Here is a 21,625-nt window from a genome sequence, read left to right as displayed (position 1 = left end):
CTTGTCCCCTACTGTATTGATTGGGCTACATCCAACAAAGAATTTACGTGGCTAAAGCAGGCAATGGTCCCAATGGCATATCTAAATTCCCACACCTAGTTGCTGCTTAACCCTGGAGGTGCATGAAGAATCCAGCTGCTGTGCTGTGCTTCCCAAGTACCCAGTTAGCTGCTCCTTCTGCCCACAGCCATGAGACACTACCAGTGGCTGCAAGAGATCAGGAAAAGCAAAGCCTGGAAGATGTTTCCCATCCAGTTTTGCTTTTGTTCTTAATTTCACATCTTCCTTTCTACTCGTCACCACACCCCCACAGCACAAAGGCTTCAAATCTTTCAACAACTTCTTTATTTCCCCTACCATGATTTAGCTCTTTGTATCTGACCTGTAACACTCAGGAGTTAGTGAGCAACTTCTGCATCCATCCACGACATCAGCTGATGCACCAAAAATCTCAAGAGTACTTATTGCCTTTCTTCACACTACTGAATTTAGTCCCCATAAATCTGTATGTACGAGGCCACTTTGATGGGAAAGATGGCCATTTTCTTCCAGGATGATGTTGGGTAGTGCCTTTTTTCTCTCTGTACAAGAAAGATCATGCAAAGGAAGAACACAGGCTCCTTGGACGCATACAAACTTCAAGGTTGGCTGTATGAGTATGCTTCACTCTGCTCCGGGAGATTTCCGAGCGTGCCATTAGAGGGTTTTTTAGAGGGCCACCATCCAGTTCCTACCCAGTAAACTGTGAAGTTTGGTCTTTGATCTGTGGAAAGGTTCTTTGTGAATCCCACAATATTTTCAGTTTGTGATCAACCTCAATTATATTTGAAAAGACTGAGTTAATCCAGTGGTATTATCTTTCCCAAAATTGACTTCTTGACACATTTTTTAACCTTTCCATTCATCTCTTGAAATGAAATGTGTAGGAGAGGAGACCGGAGTATTGTTTGAGGCAGCCTTTACTGTTAGGCACCTAACAGCATTTGTCAAGCATATTGGAAATCCTATATCAGCTGAATGTGTCATGCAGTAGTGGAGGAATGCTATGAGGAAGCAAAGAGAAACCCTCACCTCTGGGAAATGCTAGCCTTGTAACAAAAATACATGTGACATAAAAAATGTGGAATTTTTTGGTCACTTTCTGTGTCATATTTTGAAAAACAAACAAAAAAAAATCTTGTCCTTTACATTAAAAGTATATTTCATGGTGAAAAATATATTTCGTGGATCAGTAGATTGAGGGCTGAAGGAAAGTGATATAATCATCTTGTCCAGTGTCCTATAGAAATCCATCTGAGGAATATCATTAACCAAAATGTTATTCATCAACTTTGTAACTTCCTTAGAAGTAACGGCATTTTAGAATAACATGTAGGTTTAAACAGTTCAAATTATAAGAACCTACCATAGCCCAATTCATTATCTGTACTATCAAAAATATCCTCCATATTATATATCATCAGCTTCCGCACTTTGGGTCAATCACATAAATGAGGATATTTTATGTTTTTTTAACCAATTACTCCCCATGAAAAATATATTTCCCATCTAGGACTGTTCTCAAATCACCTTTCAGCTTTTTCTTGGGTAAGCAGAACAGACTGAGTTTTTTAGGTTCTCACTAGAAGGTGTGTTTTTTGCACTATCCTGTGGTTGTTTTCTGAATTATTTATCAATTAAAAGAAAAATGCCAGCTTGCTTCAGTACACTGCCTTGTTTCTCCCTGGATACCCTAGGAAATATTCATTGATAAGCATGAATGCTATTCTTTTTCTCTAAGGACAAAGGAAATGAAGATTACTTCTCAGCTTATGCTGGAATAGAATTGTTTTGATGCCACTTGCTTATAATCTTACAAATAACCAGAAGTTTCAATAACTGATTATCCTTTTTTTGAGGACACAGATGAAAGCAGCTGGAAAAGGACAGATAATACCAAACTTTTCTGAAAACCTCATTAACTTGAAAGTTGAATCTTGGACTTTAAGAAGTCATCAGACCAAAATCTGTGTGTGAGAATTTATATATATATATATATGTATACGGATGATACACATACATACATATGTATATATCATACACATCTATTTATACATTTATATTTATATGAATGCAAAAAACTGTAGGAAATATGTGGCCTCTGTATGCAACCCACTAAAGAACTTTCAGCTGTGGTCATCTTTGAAAGAACAAGACTCTTTAGTTTTTTTCCAGCTGCATCAGGACAAATGTAAGTGTTGCAGCTCTCAGGAAAGATAATTCAAGTTCAAAATCACCAGCCCACACCCAGTCAACCTGGAGAACCCTGAATTTCTGCACTGTGTTTTGTACCCAAGCCTTCAAACTGACTGCTACTGGGCCTCTGCCAGGTCACCAAGATCAAGGTGACTTTGTCTTCAGTGGTGAGGAAGGGAGGGACGATAATTTGCAACAAAGGCCTGGTGCTTTTATTTTGCAAAAAAAAATCTTTAAATCCATGAATAAAATGTGCACTTGCTAACACTGCAACCACTGCACTGCTCATAGGAGGAAGGATGAGAAGAAACCTATTAAGCAACTTAGATGGAGTGGAATTGTCTGTAGCTTTAGGAGGTTATTTACGTTTTATTTGTTTCTCCTCTAAAGTGTAACTTTAGCCTAAAAGGCGTCAAAAAATGGCAGGTTTAATTCTAAGAAATCTAATAAGACAAATCTATGTCCTTAAGTCTTCTTTGGAAAATAAATTTGTACAATCTACAGGCAAAATAGTTTTCAGATACTTAACTGTAACACTATTTCAACTTGCAAATATGGTAGGCCTGTTGCACACTAGACCCTAAAAACTATAAGATATATATCAGGAATATTTCTGATATGGTCCAAATCCCATCAGAATGGATTTAAGCTCGCCATTAACCTCAGTAAGGTTTTGGTCCATCTCTTGATCCAATCAATGCAGTGTCCGGTCAAAAAAACCTCAGTCTGCTTTGCTTTTAGTGAGTCACAGAGAAATATTTAGAGATTCAGCACCAGATTTGTTTGCTAAAGAGACATTGGAATAAGGGCACAACAATGAAGGGACAGAAGGGTAAATATATAAAAATAGTTTATTTTGTGAGGCAAAATTCCAGAGCGACCACAAATATCTCATCTCCCGAGTAGGTACATGGTTGCATATGTAACGCTTGACCGTATTTTTCCCCAGAACAAAGTTTTGTTTACACTCCCAGTGCTGTGAATTTGCAACAGCTGAGGCATTGTTTGGGTTATTACATGTAATAGGAACTGTAATCTCACAGATGGCTTACCTTCTTCGACAGATGTCTGTTTTTAACAGTGTCCTAATAACTATTGCATATACTAACTGCATTCTGTGTCTTATAAAACACTACCTTGAAGTGACAAACCCTTTATTTTTAGGCTACTTTTGTAGTCACTGAAACAACTTCTGAAAGCATGAACTGCATTCACCAGCACTTGCAAGCTGGGAATCAACTACAACTCTCTTTCTGAAAAATGAATGCTTCTGTGCCACTGGACCTGCCAGGCAGGACGTGTGAATTACTGGATTGAAATCCTGTTTGTGACAGACTGTAGACCATTTTGTAGCTGTATTCCTCCAAATCTCCTCCTAGTCACAGAAATCTATGATTCACCCTCTGAATACGTTTCACATAACCATCACAATTATCAAACAAACCCCTAATTTCTTGCTTCAAAAGATTACAGTCTGGGAAACCAAAGGAAACAGACAACGCCTGGGGGTTGAAAAAAGAGCATATAAACAGCACAGATGGGCTTCAAAGATATTGTTGCACAGCATTGCCAAATCTAAACATTTTAAAACTATGAGTCAGGAACCAGAAAAGTCTTGAAATGTACTTACAATTCATGAGAGGTGAAAAATAACTTATTTCAGTAATGCCTGCATTATTGTGCAGGCACATTCGCTGCCCAACTGCCTGTCAGTTGTCCTCCCCCAGCAGTTTTTGCATCCATTGACTAATTTCATCTACGTTTGACAGAAGAGCAGAGAGCTGAATGGTGCTGACTCCTGATGAGATCCACGGTGGCTGGGCTGGGGCTGAAGCCCATGTTGGTGGCTGTGCAGGGAGGACAGCAGAGATAACTGGGACTTTCTCTGCACTGATCAGTTCACACCACGTGCAAGCCAGATGGGTCAGGAGCAGGAGCTGCAGACTTTGTCTGGGGCTGGATGCACAGAGGAGCAGGGGCATGTCTGGGGAAACACAACAGAACTTATTCCAGGAGTAGTGGGAGAAAGCAGGTGGATGCAGCTGGACACCATGGAGTGGGAAGCAGGCTGCAGGCATTGTGGCAGTGGGGTGTTGACAGCACCCAAAAGCCAGGGAAAGCTCCATGGCCACAGTAGGCTGTCCATATTTTAATTCTATACATCCGTATCATGGATATTAAGCAAATGGGACTCCTAAGCCCTTCCCCCCAAAACGATGCTGAAGGGTTTAGTGTTCTTGCATCCTTCCCTTTGCTGCTGGATGCTAGTCCATCACCCTCATTCCCTATCCATCCATGCAAGTGTACCATAACTTGCTTCAGAGTAAAATCAGTGAAGAACTAACACTCAGTTCAAGTAAAGTGGGCTGGAAGAGTGCTGGCAGCAAACAGTGCTGGCAAAAGGCAACGGGAATCTCCTCAGTCTGAGAAGTTACCCAGGTCAAGGTACTGCGAAGGAAATCGTGGAGATTTTCCATGTCAAATCACCAGTGTTAACCCAACAAGATCTTAGTGTTTCCAAAACTTGCTTTTTTCCATGCCTTGCATGATAAGAGGTGCATGTTTTCGCTCCATTTTCCTGTTGACAGCTGTTGCCATTACAAGTTCACTGCCTCTGAAGGAGCTAAATGAGGAATCTGAATTCCTTCTCCTGGCCGCTTGCTGCAACAACTGATGCACATCGGTGGAGAAGAAGCATGACTCTCTGATGCTCAAGTGCCCAGGCTATGAACAAATACAGATTTGTCCACCCGGTGTCTTTCAGAAGCATAGCTTTCTGACACGGATTACAGTGTCACATCACTCCCTTTATTTTAACATAATTTGAAATTCTGCTTTCAAGAACATTAGAAGAAATCTTCTGAAAAGAAGCACAGAAGGCTTAATTGGAGCATAGTGATCTCAAGAGTCTCTCTGGAAACTGTAATATCTGAACTTTTCATTTATAAAAGACATCACACCCAGATCTGATAACAAAGGAGCTGTGTGGTACTGTCATGTTTTCTCACTTGCAAGATTAATGGCCTGAGGAATCTGCCCTTATCCCTGCAGTATGGCTACAGCACTATGCAAATAGTAATACTAAAGCCCATCTGTCACATTTCAGCTACCTTTTCCACTCCTCTGCTAGGTTCATCATCATCATCATACCCCAGGAGGAACTGACTTCAGAGAAACTCTGTCAGATAGGTAATGACCCATACAGTCAGCTCAGTTCTAGAGGTATAAATCCAGAATAGCTCAAGTGGTGAGCAGAGGTGTCTTGAACTTGTTTCAGTGTAGATAGATAAAAAGTCAGGGCTGTCTCATGGTTTACATATTTCTTGTTTTCTGTTCAAATGCAATCATTGTTTACAGATTTTTCAGTCACCCCATATGATCGTCTGGACAGTTGTCCTCCTTGCCAGATTGAACAAGCCCTAGCAATTGTGCTAGAAGTGAAGGCGCCCCCATGCTACTGCTGAGGTCTGTCAAAAGGATGTTTTAGTAGAAACTGTATTTCTATAATGAAAACAAATAGACTTTGAATAGTTCAGCTGGAGTTCATAGAGAAACAGAGGCTCACTGGCTGATTTTTCTAGCTGAGCAGTAAAGTAAAAGCATATGTCTAATAGCATTCGAGAGCACAAGTAAAATAATGGATTGTGATAACCTGACTTAAAAGAAGATGTGAAGTGAGTGATCAGCCATTACTAGACATTCGGTCGACCTTGTCTGTCTCAGAGGTTTTACATATATATTTGCATATTAATACACAAATTATCACCACATCCTCTCATTTATTTAGTCTCTCCTCTGTAGCAACTGATATCTTTCCTTACAGTGGTGTTCTTGATATGAAAGAATGGTAATTTCTCAGCAGTTTCAGCCTGTGGTCTAGGGCTGGCAGCTTAATCAGGAAACATGATGTTGTTCCAGAGCAAATGGACCACGTCGGGAAGCATGCTGGGATTTCTCAAAATGTTTGAGTCCAGCACTTTCTCAAAAGCTTCTGTGTTGTTGTAGAAATTTTGATACTATATCAATCTGGTTGGACTATGAGTAAATGCGTGACAATGCTGGATCAAGACGAGGGCAAAGTCCTGTTGTATCTTTGTAGAACTCAAACCAACTGATCAATTGAAGAGAGAAATTTTCCAATGTCAGGGATAGGCTGAGATTATCCATTGTAAGGAAGAAACAAGCTGGGCCAATATAGCCCATCCTATAGAAAGACTAACCAGACAGGCTCTCTAATGGGCGATCAAACTCAGAGACAAGAGCAGGACACAATGAAAGCTAAAGGAAAGCGAGCATGAGTGTGTCACATGTAGGTAACCCCCACGTGATCCCCCGCTGTGCCCCACGGGAGAAGCTGGGTATGGACTGTGAGTCAAAAGACAAGAGAAATCCATGTGCCCTAGAAATGCTGACTGCAGCCATCAAGAGGCTGACGACACTGGCGAGGAACGGACAGCCAGCAGGGACTGAGATCTTGAGCACAGTCCAAGCCCCACCAAATTCATAGAGGTTTTGCCACGACTTTCATTAGCGATGGGTTTGCTCCCAAGAATTATCTTGTTCTATATTCTTATTGCTTTGGTCAGCACTCTGCTCAAAACCACACAAGGCTGTTTTCTGCACTGAAAAAAAAAGTGCTAAAAGTGATGATATTGTAAAAGAAACACTAGTTGTCTTGGCTCTCCTTCATAATCTTCCACTTCAACTTAAAAATTAAACTGAGTCTCTCAGTGTGACTGCTCTTGCCCAGCCATCCATCTCCCAGAGGTGCAGTGCATCACTTGGACCTCACTGCCAAATGTAAGCACTTGAATAATTCAAGCCAGGTGATTAGCATAGAGAGGCTTTTAATTTCTATTATGGTATCAGCATTTTTTAATTTATATGATACTTAATTTATTCATTTCAGGGCTGTATATTGCACCTTCTATATCTTTGTTTAATAGATAAGTTATATATCGCTTACTACATAAATAGCTTGGAAGCTGAGAGCCTCACAACATATGAGTGACAGAGCCAGGAATAAAATGTAAAGGTGCTCGTTTATAATCATGAATTCATTCTTCAGCACATGCTGCTTTTATTGCATTATAGAGCTAATATTTTTCTTCTTCTAGCCTTCTATACTTATCCCCTATTTTCAGTACTCATAATCCCCTAGGATACTTTATTATTTTTAGATTACAAGATGTTTGAAAAGTTTTAACCTGTACTCTGTCATCGACTGTGTAGTCAGCAAAGCTGAAACCATAAAAGAAAAACAATCTACCTGTTATATGTGAGTTCTTTCAGAAGATTTGAGGTTAAAAAATTTGCTTGATTATAGGGGGTCTGAAAAACAGAGGACAAAGCATTACTGAGAAACCAACAAAACCTCCATGATTTTGTTCTGCTGTACAATGTGAAATCTTTTCCTGTTTGTATATGTGTATTTTACAGTGCTTGCTTCAAATTTTTTGTCCTCTTCAGCAAAGTAAAATCATGAGCAGATTATCTTGTACGATTTCAAGGAAGAAAACAAAAAAAGAAAAGCCAACTGGAACACCATATTATATAAATAAAGACAATTTTTACTGACAGTTTTCTGGTCCAAATATTTATTTACTTCCTAACTCATACAAAATTGCTTGTGGAGGTATTGGGTTAAAAGGGTTGGAAAATTAATTCTAGTTATTCACAGAGAACATATAGTACCAATGAAGCAATGGAAACTTATTTGATTTGAATAAGAAATATATTACATATAATTTACAGAAATGAGATGTAGTATCATATAGAAAATTATGGTTTAGAGCAACAATATCAGGAAGGAGATTGAGACTTGTCTCTGCTGTGGCTGGAATGAGTCACTCTTCACCCAGGTCCATCCAGTGGGATGGGGAAGCTTCGCTTCCACAGCTCCAGACGGGAAAGCTAACTCACCACTGCCAGGCACCTCACCTCTTTGCTCGTCAGACAGTCCCCTTCTCTCCTCAAGGCTCACACACCACCTGGTTCTTGCAAGTTCATAACACATTTACTACACTACTGAGTTTGGCTGGATTCAGACCAGTGACCTAGATGTAAAAGACTAAAAACAGAAGGAGGCTCTGTTCTACTAGAAATTTATTTAGTGATCAGATGGGAAACTTGGCTTCAGGGAAAAAAAAGAGTTAGATATCAGAAAGGGATGAGAAAGTCAGTCCTGGATAAAAGATAAAAGTAGTTATAATATTTAACATAAATAAAAGCATTATTAAAGGTTTATATATGAGTCATGCCAACTTCTATATAGATGAGACATGATGAAATGGTATCTAAGTCATTATAAATTTTGCTATTTACACAAAAGAGGAAAAAGAATGTTTCCTACGTAATTTTTCGAGTTTCTCTTCATATCTTGCATACTCATTAAAATGCAGGGTTTCAAGTACCCATAGAAAAAATACAAACGTGCAGGGAGAATAACCACTAGAAAGAAAACAAAGCAACTAAGCCCTATATAACTGGAATTTTAAATAATTCAGTCCTGTCCAAGGAGTCAATTCATGTTCTTTTTCCTCCCTACGTAAAAGTTGCACTCATATTCGTAACAGAAGAAGAAAGCACAGTTGCTTCATAACACTGGACATAACTTTCCAGAAACAAGATAGCAACTATTCAGAAATGCAATGGAAAACATTAATCACAGAGTAACTTGCTATTTACATTAAAGACAGTAGCCTTTAAAATTAATTAAAAATAAAAGCAAAAAACCTCCAGCTTTTAGTCATAGGACAGTTTTGTCTACAATGTGGGGTCTCTGTTCTTTGCTTTTTGTCCAGCATTTCTTTCGAGATATATATCTATATATTCAGATATATGTCTGAGAGAGATGTATCAAAAGGTAAAACACACCTGGATGGAGAACCTGCAAATTTCACCTGAGACTACATTTGCAGCAGACAAACCCCCACAGGAAAAAAAAAAAAAAGAGCTGGAATGACAGATTTTAATGAAATGACATTCCCTGTCCATGATATGCATAGGATCCATGTAGAAATCTAAACGCCTCAGTCCATAGAAGTGGAGCTGACAGCAGCAGTGTGCGTTCCCCAGTGCCACCAGGCTGAAGTATCTCAGCCCTCCCGGGATGCAGTGGTTTCCATCCCCGTGGAGGCTGTCAGGATGAGTACAGAGCAGGGCCAGCGATGGTGATATGCTGGGCTGTCACCTTCCATGTGGACCATAGACAGGACCCCAGTCCCTTGGCAGTCAGTGGAAGCCACTTCTGTTGATGCCAGTGTGAGCTCGACAGAGCTGCGGGGCAGCAGCAGGCTCCAAGGATGGGAACGCAGGACGAGGCATCGCTGATGCTCCGATGCAGCCATGGTGCTGACACCACAATGCCCTGTGGGCTCTCAGTTGTCACTGGGATCCACAAAACAAGTCACTGCTATCATGCTTCTTCCATGGGATGACAGCTGGACCGGACAGGAACTGTCAAGCACCAGAGCACTCCTTTTTCTTACACATGCAGGATGCTAATGGGCAACCGGCTCCAATCCTCCAATTCAGAACCAGGAAAATACAGCCAGTGGATGTGCCCCGTTACAGTGGAGAGGCTGTCTGTGCTCCCAGCAGTCAGCACTCAGCTGCCCAGTCTCCATCATAACTTGCCAAAATCAGTGTAAATTCACAGGAAAAAGAATGTTCACATCAAGAGGGTATAAATCCTGCCTCACGTACAAGAATGGTACAAGCATTTACCCAGCATCTCTATCAAATATTGTAGAAAAGGTTACACAAAAATATTTAAATATATGAATACAGATACGTAGATATTACACTTGCATAAAATATATATATTCAAAACCCTTTGGGCTGTTTCACAGTTAGCTGAAAATGTATGCTTTAGAAATATTAACAATTTCCTACACTTTTCTAGTTTAAGTAGGAAGGAGGAGGGGAAAGAAGCATCAGCCTTATTAATACTGAATGCTAAGTGCAGAAGTTTAGCTGTAGCTGTAGGGTTTTGAAGCAATTGATTTGACAGAACCTCCAAGCATAAACTCTGTTTTAAAAATCCACATTTATTCCCTAGATTGCTTATTGTTTCATGAAAATGAAAACCTACGTATCCTGCTTGTATCAGCGAGATCTCCTGAGACTGTTCAATTAAACCTCATAAGCTTGCAATATTTCAAGATAGGATTGTGAATTGGGAGTATGCATGAACCTTATTGCAGTATTTCTGTGTGATAACAGGAATTTACAACTTCTCATATTTTGTATAATTTAACTTTAGAAATGTAAAACCTTAAATGACACCACAAGAAGCTCACAGTTCTGGGAAAATTAAAGTCAGTATGAAATTTTACTTATAGACCACATAATTTACACAAATTTACATAAATACAGAGATATTAAAATATTAAATCAAAGCTAATTAACAGAGGATAGAGTTTGACATAACAGATTTTAATTCTAGTTACATTTTTGCAACTACTTTTAGTATCATGAGATTATATAAATTATATATATACCTATATATCCATAATATATATAAAGATATATATATATCTATATCTATCTCTCCATCCTTTTTTTCTTCAAAAATAGGGCAATTTTATAACTGCAATGAGATGTGACAAGCAGTACACTTCTGGGGAATTATTGCATGCCTTGAGTGCATAAGGCAGAAGTAAGAGTATCTGACTTCAGACACTAAAGAAGTGGAATCATCAACCAGAAATGAACTGGAGTGATTTGCAACATCCTATTGCTTTTATAAAACTTGAAGTTCTACACTGTTTTGTTTTTGTTTTTTAAAGGCACAAAATAAAAGGGAAAGTAATATCTCTCTATTTAGTGGAGATCAACAATCAGGAAGCTCCATTACTGTTCACTGAACACTCTTCATTGTCCTAAATCTACTCCCTGTGGTGCAATACTGTGCTGCAGTTGCTTAAGGAGGTTAAACACAAAAGTTCATGCATCCCTTATTAGTGGAAACAAAACAAAGCCAATTTCCTTGCCCAGCAACAACGAAGTAGTCATTAGCATCCTATCATACGGGTGGCGAGAGAGTCAGCCATTGCTGCCATCAAATTGCAACGTGCAAAACGCCACTCGGTCGCAGGGACACCCACCACACTAACCTCAGCTGGTGGAGCAGCTCCTCGAGCTGGAGGATACAGTTCTTGCCTAAAACGCTGGAGGCACAGATCCAACAGCAATCTCACATCAGACCATGCGAGACTGGAGAGGAGTAAAACTGGGTAACAGAAAGACTGCCCAGGACCTGAGCATTTTGGTGCTACCAGAGGGTTATGGAGCACTTCTGCCACCCTGTTTCCTCACTTTAAACTGGTTAACAGCATCCACTCCAGGCTTACAGCCCCCGGCCTCCCGATGCGCGTCTGGGATTTTTCTAGCTCAACAGCCACCCTGGGTGGTAGAGGACAGCAGGGAGGGAATAAGTGGATACAAAGTACTAAAAACTGTGGACTATTACTATTGCCTCAGATCACTTTGAATGCTGGGATAGAAAGAACAAAGGAAGAAATCCCTCAGGATCACTTTTACTTTGCTGGATTTTTCAGATGTTAACATGCACGGTAGAGGGCTGCCTCTGCTATGATTCCACACAAGATATTTCTAAGTTTGGATATGGCACTCTGTTAAGGCACCTTCAAGTAATGGTCATTGAACTAATTACTAACCAAAGCCAAATTTTCTGTACCCAGCGCTGCTTCCTCCAACACATGCAGTACCAGCAGCCACTCACACCTGCCATCCACAGACAAAAGAACTCCTGGTGCTTGCCAGGGAGAAACCACACCAGCCACTCCTGAAATAAATATTTGCCAGGGTTGAAGAGCAGACATTTTGCACAACTGTGTGGTCTGTTCCCCAAAAGGGGGAAGGGGAGAAAATTAGGTGCTGTCTGTCCCTAACTGTCTACTAGATTAGGAGGGTTAAAAATATGTATCAGCCTAAAAAAGTCAAAGTCAGCTCTGTAGTGCTGCAGGATTTCTTGATGGGAGGTGAAGCTGTGAACACGGGCGCTCAGTGCGGGGTGGCTGGTGCAGAACTGGATTTGTTTCAGGACCAACAGGAGGTACAAGGACACCCTCCCTCGGGAGAGGACAGGCAAGTTCCTGTACATCACCTCACCCTGCCACACCAAATGGTACTGGGGGTGGGTTTCAGGTTTCATGACACAAGGATAGAGGGGAAGCATCTGCAGAGGGGAGCTGAGGGGAGAGAAAAGCTCGGGCATCACTCTGTGCAGACAGCTCACTCCATCCCTCTGGACAGTAGGATGCTCAGCACTGCAGCTGGGGGGCATGGGGCCATGGGGACAAAGGATGCTTGCAGTTAAGCCCAACTAAGGGTGGCTACTTCAACACAAAACAATACCCAGTCCTGGAAAGAAGCAAGAGGGGGTGGGACAGGGACATAGGTCCTAGCACAAAAGAAGAGACCACAGTGGGCTATCACCCTGCTCCAAGGGGACAGGGAATCCCAAGGCACCCACCAGACTTGCCTCTCTCCCCCGCACCACTCACCCACAGCCCAACCCACGCCATGCAATGCTGACACAGGGTGTAGCAGGAATCTCAGGAGAATGGGATTGTCCTGGTCCTCAGGGTTATGATGTCCAGAGGAAAGGGACTCCCCACCCCTGACCCTCTCCTCCAGGTGGACAACTTGATATTTGGTAGCTGTGTGCAGCTCCTTCTCCAGTAAAAAGACGCATCCTTTCCTTGTACAGTCAATGAGAAACGCAATGTGATCTGTCATGCGCTTGGATCGTGGGCTTGTTCGTTCATTTGAATTAGCAATGTTTTCTTCTTTTTTGGGGACTAGAATAATCACTCAGGTATTTACAAACACCAACCAGCGCCTTGGTGAGGTCTCCCCCAAAACCATCATGACAAAATCACCGTCTGCAAGAGCCCCGCACCAGCTGTGTCCAAACAAGCCCGTGCTTGCTGGGAGCTTGGGGCTGCTGAGGAAGAGGGGTGCCGGATCTCCGAGTCCTCGGGGGTTCTTCCCAGCCGGCTGTCTCTTCCTTGGGGTGCCTCTCCCTGCACCCCTGTCTCAGGGTGCTGGCTGCTGCTATTGCTGCTGCGGGTGCAGTGGTCCCGTTCATACTCCTCCTGAGCCTTTTGCATTTTCCGCTTCTTCATCTTCCTCTTGTGGATGTGGAAGGTGGTGAGAGAGAGAAGGATCAGGCAGAAGATGAGGGTGACCAGGACAATTAAAACCAGGGTGGATGAGAAGGACTGGAAGAGTTGACCCACTTGCGTGATGCAGGTGCTGCTGGTGTTTAAGGTGGAAGATGTCCTGTTCAAGAGACAAGGTGGCAGGGACAGCCTCAACTCCTTGGAGAGCTTGGCACTCATTGAGGAGGCTTCGGAAGACGAGGATCTTCCTCCCCTCTCTGAAGATGCCTAAATTTCAATCAGTGCCGGGCTGCTGGCAGGCGCTCGCTGGAAATGCCCGGGGTCCTGCCGGCTCAGCCCGACGCTCGCTCTAAAGTGACAGAGCAGCCTGCAAAGGGAGCCGGACACATCAACGCTCCGAGGCACCCACCCTTCTCAGCTCCCCCCTCCCCAAAACACCACGCCGGCAGCTGCGGCAGCCTCCTCCCTGCGCCCCGCCACGGCAGCGCTCCGAGCTGCCCCGGGTCCCTGCCGGTGGGCTGCAGAGGGGTGGCGGGACCGGGACGGGGCATTGCGCCGCCACACCGACTTCGCGAATTACTCGGCATCCCGGGCAGCACCGCCCGAGTGCTCACCCCAACTAGTTGCCGCGGGAAAAGGAGAGAGGGAGAGGCAGCGGGGCTGCCAGACCCCCGCACCCCGGCGAGAGCAGGCTGCCGAAGCCGGGCGGGGACCTGCCCCGCGGTGCCGGTGCCCGCCCCGGAGCCCCTTACCTGCGCCGGCGGAGGCAGCGAGGGAGCGCCCGGGCGCCGCGGGCGCGGGGGCTGCGGCAGCGCGGAGTGAGCGCGCAGAGCGGATCCGCCGCCGCTTCGGGGAGCGCCGCCCGCAGCCTATAGCCGCCCCGGCCGGTGACGTCAGGCCGCGCAGCCGGGCCCTCGCCGCCGCCCCGCACGGCCCCGCGGCGGCGGAGGGGGCTGTGGGAGCGGCCCCCGCCCGGGTCTCGCAGGCACCGGCGTCCCGCGGGGCCCCGCCGCCGCCCGCACCCTTGGCACCCCCCGCGCAGCCCACCCCGCGCGTCGTCCTGGTCCCCACAGCGCTCCGACGCCTCCAACCCTCCACATTTCACCCCCCCGCCCCATGCTCTTTGCATCCCCAGGTGCTGAGACCGACCCATATTCCCTTCCCCAAACACACCCAACGTACCGGCCATACCCATCTGTCTCAGCCAGCCCCTTGTCCCCCATCAACACAGACACTCCAAGGCCAGAGCACTCACATCTAGTCACCCACAGCTGCACCCTGCGCCTTCACCTCCCAGCTGCTCCGTGCACCCATTGCCAGTCCACATTTGCATCAGTACCATGCCCTGAATGCCAGGTCCCATTTGGCACCAAAATCTCCCATGGCCACTCAAGCATCTGTCTCTCCTCGCAGCCAGCGCACCAGACCGTTTACTATGAGGCGGATGTGAATCTGTGGGACCCAAGAAATGCCAAAGACCCTTGTACCAAATCGTAACAGCTACCACAGACACAAGGAATATTTGTAAAAACTTGCCTTACAAAGACTAAGTTTATCATGGGTGTTTTCTTCAAGAAAAAAAAAAAAAACCCTGATATGAATTGCTCATTAATAAACTAAAAATAAGATGATTATTAAACATGAGATAACATTATTTTAAAAATACTTCCAGTAGAGATAACAGGGCAAAAATAATAATCACCTTTAGGATAGAGCTCCTCACATTTCCAAAGTGAGCAAAGTTATGTGGTTCTATATGGTAATATGGGACAAGACCTGATGGCCCAGGAGATTCCTTCGGTCCAAGCTGTGTGCTCTAGACTAAGCCTGGAAGCTGAACCAGAGCTACTGTAAAGCCCTAAAGCAAGTAACAGGACTTTAAGAAAAAACAGAAAGTGTCAGTCTTCTCTGGTGGCCTAAAGCCACCTGAAAAGCCTGAAGGAAAATTTGTACAAGATGAGATCTGACATTAGTTGAGAAACTCTTCATTCAAGATCAAAGATCTGTTGGATCTGTTGACCTTGATAGCCAAGAACCTGTCTGGGAGGTGGGTAGGAGCTGGTAAGCCACACATTTAAGCACTTTGCTGTTTCAAGATAGATTTCTTCTGTACTGCTTATGTCTCTGATAAAAGCACCACCACTTGTAAAATTTGGCCTGTCACTATTAACTCTATGGTTGTTCCAGAGAAAGACTTACAACCACAGGGGATGAACTACATTCAGTCCAGCTAGGGTAGTGCCAGTCTTTTGCAAAGGGACTGCAACTGTAGGCTTCTTCTAAAACCAGAGGAACACAGGTTCCCATTACTCCCCAGAATAATATGACTGGGTGCTTCAGAGGAATGGTGCAGATGCTGCACAGAGAAGAAGTTCAGTGCAGAGCTGAAAGACAAGCCCTTGTCCACTCATTTATCCACTGCTTCTTCAATTCAGCTCCCTCAGGTGCAGACCCAGTGTCATTGCCCAAAACACACCTTCCCCATGCATTCTCAGCCCAGCATTCCTCGCGCACGTGCACACCCCCTCTTGCACAACAGTCACCTCTTCATATCCTTGCTGACATTACTCCTGCACCCCTTTCTTCCTCCATACCTTTCTCCCATGTGCACAGCTGGGATGCAGATGCTTTCATGTGTGCTCTGTGCTCTTTGCTCACTGCCTTACAGGAGCAAACAACCCCGCAGGCTAAGATAGCAAAGCAACCTTCAGGGCATTCCTTACCTCTGACTATTCTCTGCAAAATGGCAGTTGGGTGGGGGGGCTGCAAAACAGGGTGGGCAACATGGGAGCCACTCATCATGGGCTGCGCCACTTGAGAGCAACTCTGATCCCACTCAGAAACAACCAAGTGTGTGGTATAAACCAGTACTCCCTGACCAGGCTCCACCCAGTCCTTTAGCCTAAACTGAAGGTGGGGCAAGGATAGCACTTAATCCCAAAAGGACAGCTGAGTTTGTGAAGCTGTAGAAGCTGATCTGAGACCAGCATTCAGAAGTTACCAGATGATCAGAATATATATATATATATTTTTTTTGCCTGAAAAAACAAACAAACAAACAAACAAACAAAAAAAAACACACAAAAATGGCCTTTTGCACAGAAAACAGCATTGGCAGCTGTACTGTAGGTATAAAGGTATCTCAGGCTGCTAGCCCTACTTATGGCAGAATTAACCGAATTGTGGATTGAATAAACTTCAAAGCCAAAGAATTTGTTAACTCACGATGTGGTTATTGCAAAAGTTAATAGATAGGACTACTTAGTTATTGCACTAGAATATTTGACTGTGTCTTCAGGCTTTACTTGTCAGAAGAGGCAACACAAAGCTACTGAAAGTAAAATTTCCTCAAATAAATTTGAAATCCGTTGTGTATTTTCATCTGCTGTCTTTCACCATCTGACCATTTTCCTTCCTCATGCCCCAAACTGCCCCTTCCTGCCTCTCCTGCCGCTGTCCATACTCATCCACTTTCACCCAGACCTGTGGGCTGAAATGCACACAGTGATTCATATATGTTTTATCTATTGTTTTGAAAATGCTACTCACATTATTTCTCACTTTTAGGATTAGTGAATAGTGTGTCTTATGCACTAGTATGATAATTATTCCAAGTTTAAGGCTTTTCCTAAACTGTGGGAAGTGAAAGATGGGTCAAGGAAGTGGAGAAGGGCAGAAAGGATTGAGACCTCAACATATTTTTCTCTCTTTCCTACTGTTTAAGCCCTTTTTCTGTTTGTGTTCATGTGCAGTTTTTGAATATTTCTACTGCAGCAAAAAGAAATGAAAAGCAGAGGTAATTCTTGCTCTCGTTGGCAACTGATTTTACACTTTTTTATGAGAGACAGTCAGAAGAGAAGCATTGAGGGCAAATAGCAATACTGCAATTATATATACCTTGGCATTCTGGTTCATACTGGCTGTCAGCCAACCAAAGTATATGAATTCAAATACCCATGATCAGAATACAGGGAGGCTCAGAAATCAGGGGGAAAAAAAATTATGCTGTTACGGACCAGTAGCTGTGCATTATTCCTTTGTTCTCATTAAGTGATATAATTAGATCTAAATATAAAAATACAAATAAGAATATATCTCCAACAGATGTAATAATGAAAACCTGTCCTTTATTTAGCATGAAAGTAAAGGATATAATACCTTCAAGAGTGGTCTCTTTCAAGAATAAATTGCTCATTAGTTATAGTGAATTTCCCCGTAGCATATATGCAGTATGAGATTTACGGAGGTTAGGTTTCTTGCTTAAGTAAGATTGGCTGCTGTGCAACAGAGGATATTGTATTAAGGGAATAGTTTTCGTATTTTACAACGATGTTTGTATTCATTACAACCTTGATAACTCCCAGTTTTCTCTGGATTCACATTGTTAAGAAGCAGACAGGATACATATTTTCAAATCCCCCAAATGAGCTTTCATACACTGATATTTTTTGAATTTGTTAATTAGAAAAGTTGTGCCTTCAGAAGCTAATTCCTCAAACCCTGTATTACAAGGCACTTGTTCACCAAGGCAATTGCCTAATGAGATAACCTGTATGAGTGAAGACTGTTCATGCAAGTAAAGGTTTGATTGTTCAGTCCCCTGGCTATTAATGACCCTTCTTGAAAAAAATTTATTGTCCCACCACTGTTTAAATTTAGCCGTTGATTGCATATAGAATAATGCATGATCCCTTTTGCATCAAGATTGATGTCATCATTTGCCAGACAGACCAAGTACTCGATGAATGCCAATGACCCTCATATGAATTTGCAGTCTCCCCATGGGATTAAGGCCATCTGCATAGAAGTCTTTTAGGACTCTACATACTCCCACTACTATAGATGAAACCCAGTGATTTAAACATGGTCTGAAAGCCTAGCGCTGTAAATGAATGAATTTTAAAAACAAAATAAAATATATTTGTATTTCATATGCACTGGTAGGTCAACTAAGATCCTGCACATGTAAACATTCATCTTACAAAAATACTGTGTCCTTGAGAGATATTTGATTGGAAATAGCTTGACCATGGCTACCCAGCTCCTAAGCAGATGTCCCTTCCCTTCCCTTCCCTTCCCTTCCCTTCCCTTCCCTTCCCTTCCCTTCCCTTCCCTTCCCTTCCCTTCCCTTCCCTTCCCTTCCCTTCCCTTCCCTTCCCTTCCCTTCCCTTCCCTTCCCTTCCCTTCCCTTCCCTTCCCTTCCCTTCCCTTCCCTTCCCTTCCCTTCCCTTCCCTCCCCTCCCCTCCCCTCCCCTCCCCTCCCCTCCCCTCCCCTCCCCTTCCCCTCCCCTTCCCCTCCCCTTCCCCTTCCCCTTCCCCTTGCTCTTGCCCTTCCCCTTCCCTTTCCCTTTCCCTTTCCCTTTCCCTTTCCCTTTCCCTTTCCCTTTCCCTTTCCTTCCTTGCTTTCCTTCCCCCACACCTTCTAGAAGAGGGATGTCTGGTTGATGTGGACTCACAATTTCTTCGTTTTCAGGAGATGATTCCTTATGAAGCTGAAGGACAATTTTACATATTCAATTTCTATTCTTACTTCAGAAAAATATTATTTTCTTTTTCTGGTAAAGGAGGAACCTATCACATGGGATGGTGAGAAGAAAAAAAAAAAAGATGGATGTGATGCTGACTGAGGAAGGTTCCTAAGCTTTTGCTGAATTCAACAGGGTGTTAAATGGCACCAGGAGTAGAATATGGGCTAAGACTATGGAGAAATAAATAGACAATATTGGACATGCATGAGCCAGTACACAGATCTTCGGTTTAATTACGACAACAGAATTCTAAAGCTGCAACATATGTACATCTGCTAATGAGTAGCAGATCTGGGTAAAATTAATACAAAGGGAAGAAAGAAGGACAGGATTTTATCTGTAGCTGTACATTAAAACTGCTATTTATTTTGTCATTAGACAATACATTTTAAAAAGGTAGAATCAGGGTAATGACCTTTCAGATTTAATCTTTTTGCTCTTCTTAATAGTTTACCGAGTTTTCAGACAATTCAGAGGAGCAGACTTTAATTATATTTTTAAAACACAGTGGCTAGTGGCTGGTGAAACATAAACTGGCCTTACCAGTGGATATCACTATGAGATAAAAAAGAAATTTGTATTGCTTAGTTAGCCTGGAGAGAGTTTTAAGCATAAAGATCCACAAGTTACATCTGATTTCATGTTAACAGCCCCTCACCTGCTTCCCCTAACACAGTTTGGATGCATTCCAGAGCCAATTCAATAAATCATTCACTCCAGCTTTTAATATGGGATTAAGCACATGTTCAGTCAAATTCCATTTGTGAAGGGTTGGATCCAGCCCCAGAGGCCAGTGGGTTTGTGCATTGTGTGATCCAGGGCCCTTTCCCACCACACCAGAAGGTGATGTGGGGGAAACCTCCAAGGGGGAGAAAGAAACAACCACACCTTTCACAGTTACCCCATGGTCAAGGAAACAGCGGTCCTGACAGATGCTCATATGATCCCTTTGGATAAACCGGACACACTGGACCAGCAACAATGTGAAAGGGACACACGGGTTAACAGTCTGGTGGCTGTTGTCTGCAGAACGGAGGCTGGCAGAGAAGGGACTTGAATATGGGTCTTTCATCTCCAGGCAGCACAAGGCGCAGCCTGATGCAGGAGATTTTCTTGTTCATTCCACACACATAACATTTCCTCCCTCTCCCCGTTACTTCCTGGCTTTGTTCCAGGGAGGAAATCTAAGAAAGTTGGGAAAGTGTAATGGATGACAAACCCATTTACCTCTAGCTCTGGCAGAAAAAAATCCATGCTCAGTCAACTCCAGGCTCACTGTGCTGTTCGTCAGCGAAGTACATAGCTCAAATTTCGCCCAGGGCCTTTCATAATCCTTTTTCCTTTTCTTTTTCTTTTTTTTTTTTTTTTTTTCCTTTTTATTAGCTACTGTGTGAAGAAGGAAGCTAGTTCCACCCGTTATTATTCTGCTCTGCTCTTATCTCCTGGGCCCCAAGTACCCAATAGACCCCCGGTTTTATGCCCACTTTCTCACTGTCACAATAGTACAAGAAATCCTAATACCAGCTGCTGGAAATACCTTTTTCTTGTATTATTGCATAGCTTTGTGGACAGCCCTGATCTTTCGACTTGTCTGTCACCTTGCTTGTAGCCAGATGTCAAGAAGTGACTGTCTTCTGTTCCACTCCTCTGAAAGAAATTTCAGTTAGTTTTAGAAATTTTACTGAATCATAAAACTAATTTTTACAAGATTCATACCACTGCAGCTGTTTTCTTCTGATACTTTGGAGGAGAGGGAAAGGAATATTCATTTTTAATTACAGTATGACCTGTAAACTTCTTAAGTGCAAAATATCTTATGGTCATGTTTTCTAGACTAGGATGAGAAATGTGAAGGCCTTACTCCGTGAGATGCCCTGTCCTGTAGTCAGATCCATCTCAGGATACAAGCATCTGCCCATGGGAAAGGTAAAACTAAATATGTCTCTAATAGTTTGTTGGATTGGATCAAGCATCTTTCAGTATAGCCCCTTGCAGGCATTTGTTCTCCTCTTTCCCAAAAATCCATGTGGCAAATGCAGCTGCCTGGCTGCAGAAGGGATGATCCCTTCCACAGTGAGAGGCCTCCATCTCATGAGCGATGATGTGAACAGACTTTAAAAGAGAAAATGCTCTGACAGACAAATGAGCCCAAGGTTTTACTTCGTTATTCCTGGTATTTACCTGATACCATGTAGGATGTGCTTGTGAATAATCCATTTGTACAAAAATAACATCATTTGTCTTAGAAGTGCTTATTTTCCCAAGGATATCAGCAAGAAAGCGGTTGTTTACTGCATTTTACTTTTAAACTTACTTCACCACAGAATCTACTGGAGAACCATGTAATCTCTTATTACTGAATTCTTTGTTTTTCTCTCTCAGTCTCCTTCTACGAAGTTTCGTTATGCTCTTTGCCATGTCATGTCTGAAATTAGACTGAAAACACTTTGGGAAAGCAACTGAATTATCTGATTTTTATCAGGAGATGCCCTGAGAGAACATAAAGCTCTCTCCAAAATAAAATAAAAACAACGGCAGGAGCAGCTGGAAATAAAAAGAAAATACCAATGGAATAAACACTCAATAAGACTGACCTTTTTTTTTTTTTTTTTAAGCCCTAAAAGAACATATTTGGATGTGGCAATGTTCTTGCAGTTTTTCACGTACACAGAATATTGGTACCAGAACTTTTCTCTGTGTACTTAGATA

At 43.0% G+C, this 21,625-nt stretch overlaps 1 protein-coding gene across 2 annotated transcripts; it reads right to left on the bottom strand.

Moving 5' to 3' along the window:
- Positions 1 to 7,815: 7,815 nt before the first annotated feature.
- C1H11orf87 (chromosome 1 C11orf87 homolog) lies at positions 7,816 to 20,563 on the bottom strand. Of its 2 annotated transcripts, XM_071803867.1 has the most exons (4): positions 20,454 to 20,563; positions 18,808 to 18,880; positions 14,644 to 14,840; positions 7,816 to 13,755 (listed from the first exon to the last, which is right to left on the bottom strand). In XM_071803867.1, exon 4 carries the CDS (start codon positions 13,605 to 13,607, stop codon positions 13,131 to 13,133), a length of 477 nt encoding a protein of 158 aa, XP_071659968.1. In that variant the 5' UTR covers positions 13,608 to 13,755; positions 14,644 to 14,840; positions 18,808 to 18,880; positions 20,454 to 20,563; the 3' UTR covers positions 7,816 to 13,130. The 2 variants fall into 2 exon arrangements, with proteins under 2 accessions (XP_071659968.1, XP_065687512.1); XM_065831440.2 differs by lacking the exons at positions 14,644 to 14,840; positions 18,808 to 18,880; positions 20,454 to 20,563 and adding an exon at positions 14,141 to 14,256.
- Positions 20,564 to 21,625: the final 1,062 nt, after the last annotated feature.

The sequence above is a fragment of the Patagioenas fasciata genome, chromosome 1, assembly GCF_037038585.1.
Source record: "Patagioenas fasciata isolate bPatFas1 chromosome 1, bPatFas1.hap1, whole genome shotgun sequence".
NCBI lineage: Eukaryota > Metazoa > Chordata > Aves > Columbiformes > Columbidae > Patagioenas > Patagioenas fasciata.
Note: the sequence above shows the minus strand (reverse complement) of the source record. Positions and strands in the feature narration are given on the sequence as shown.

Coding starts and splice junctions, on each gene's coding strand:
- C1H11orf87 (XM_071803867.1), bottom strand. CDS start 13,607: ATGAGTGCCAAGCTCTCCAAGGAGTTGAGGCTGTCCCTGCCACCTTGT.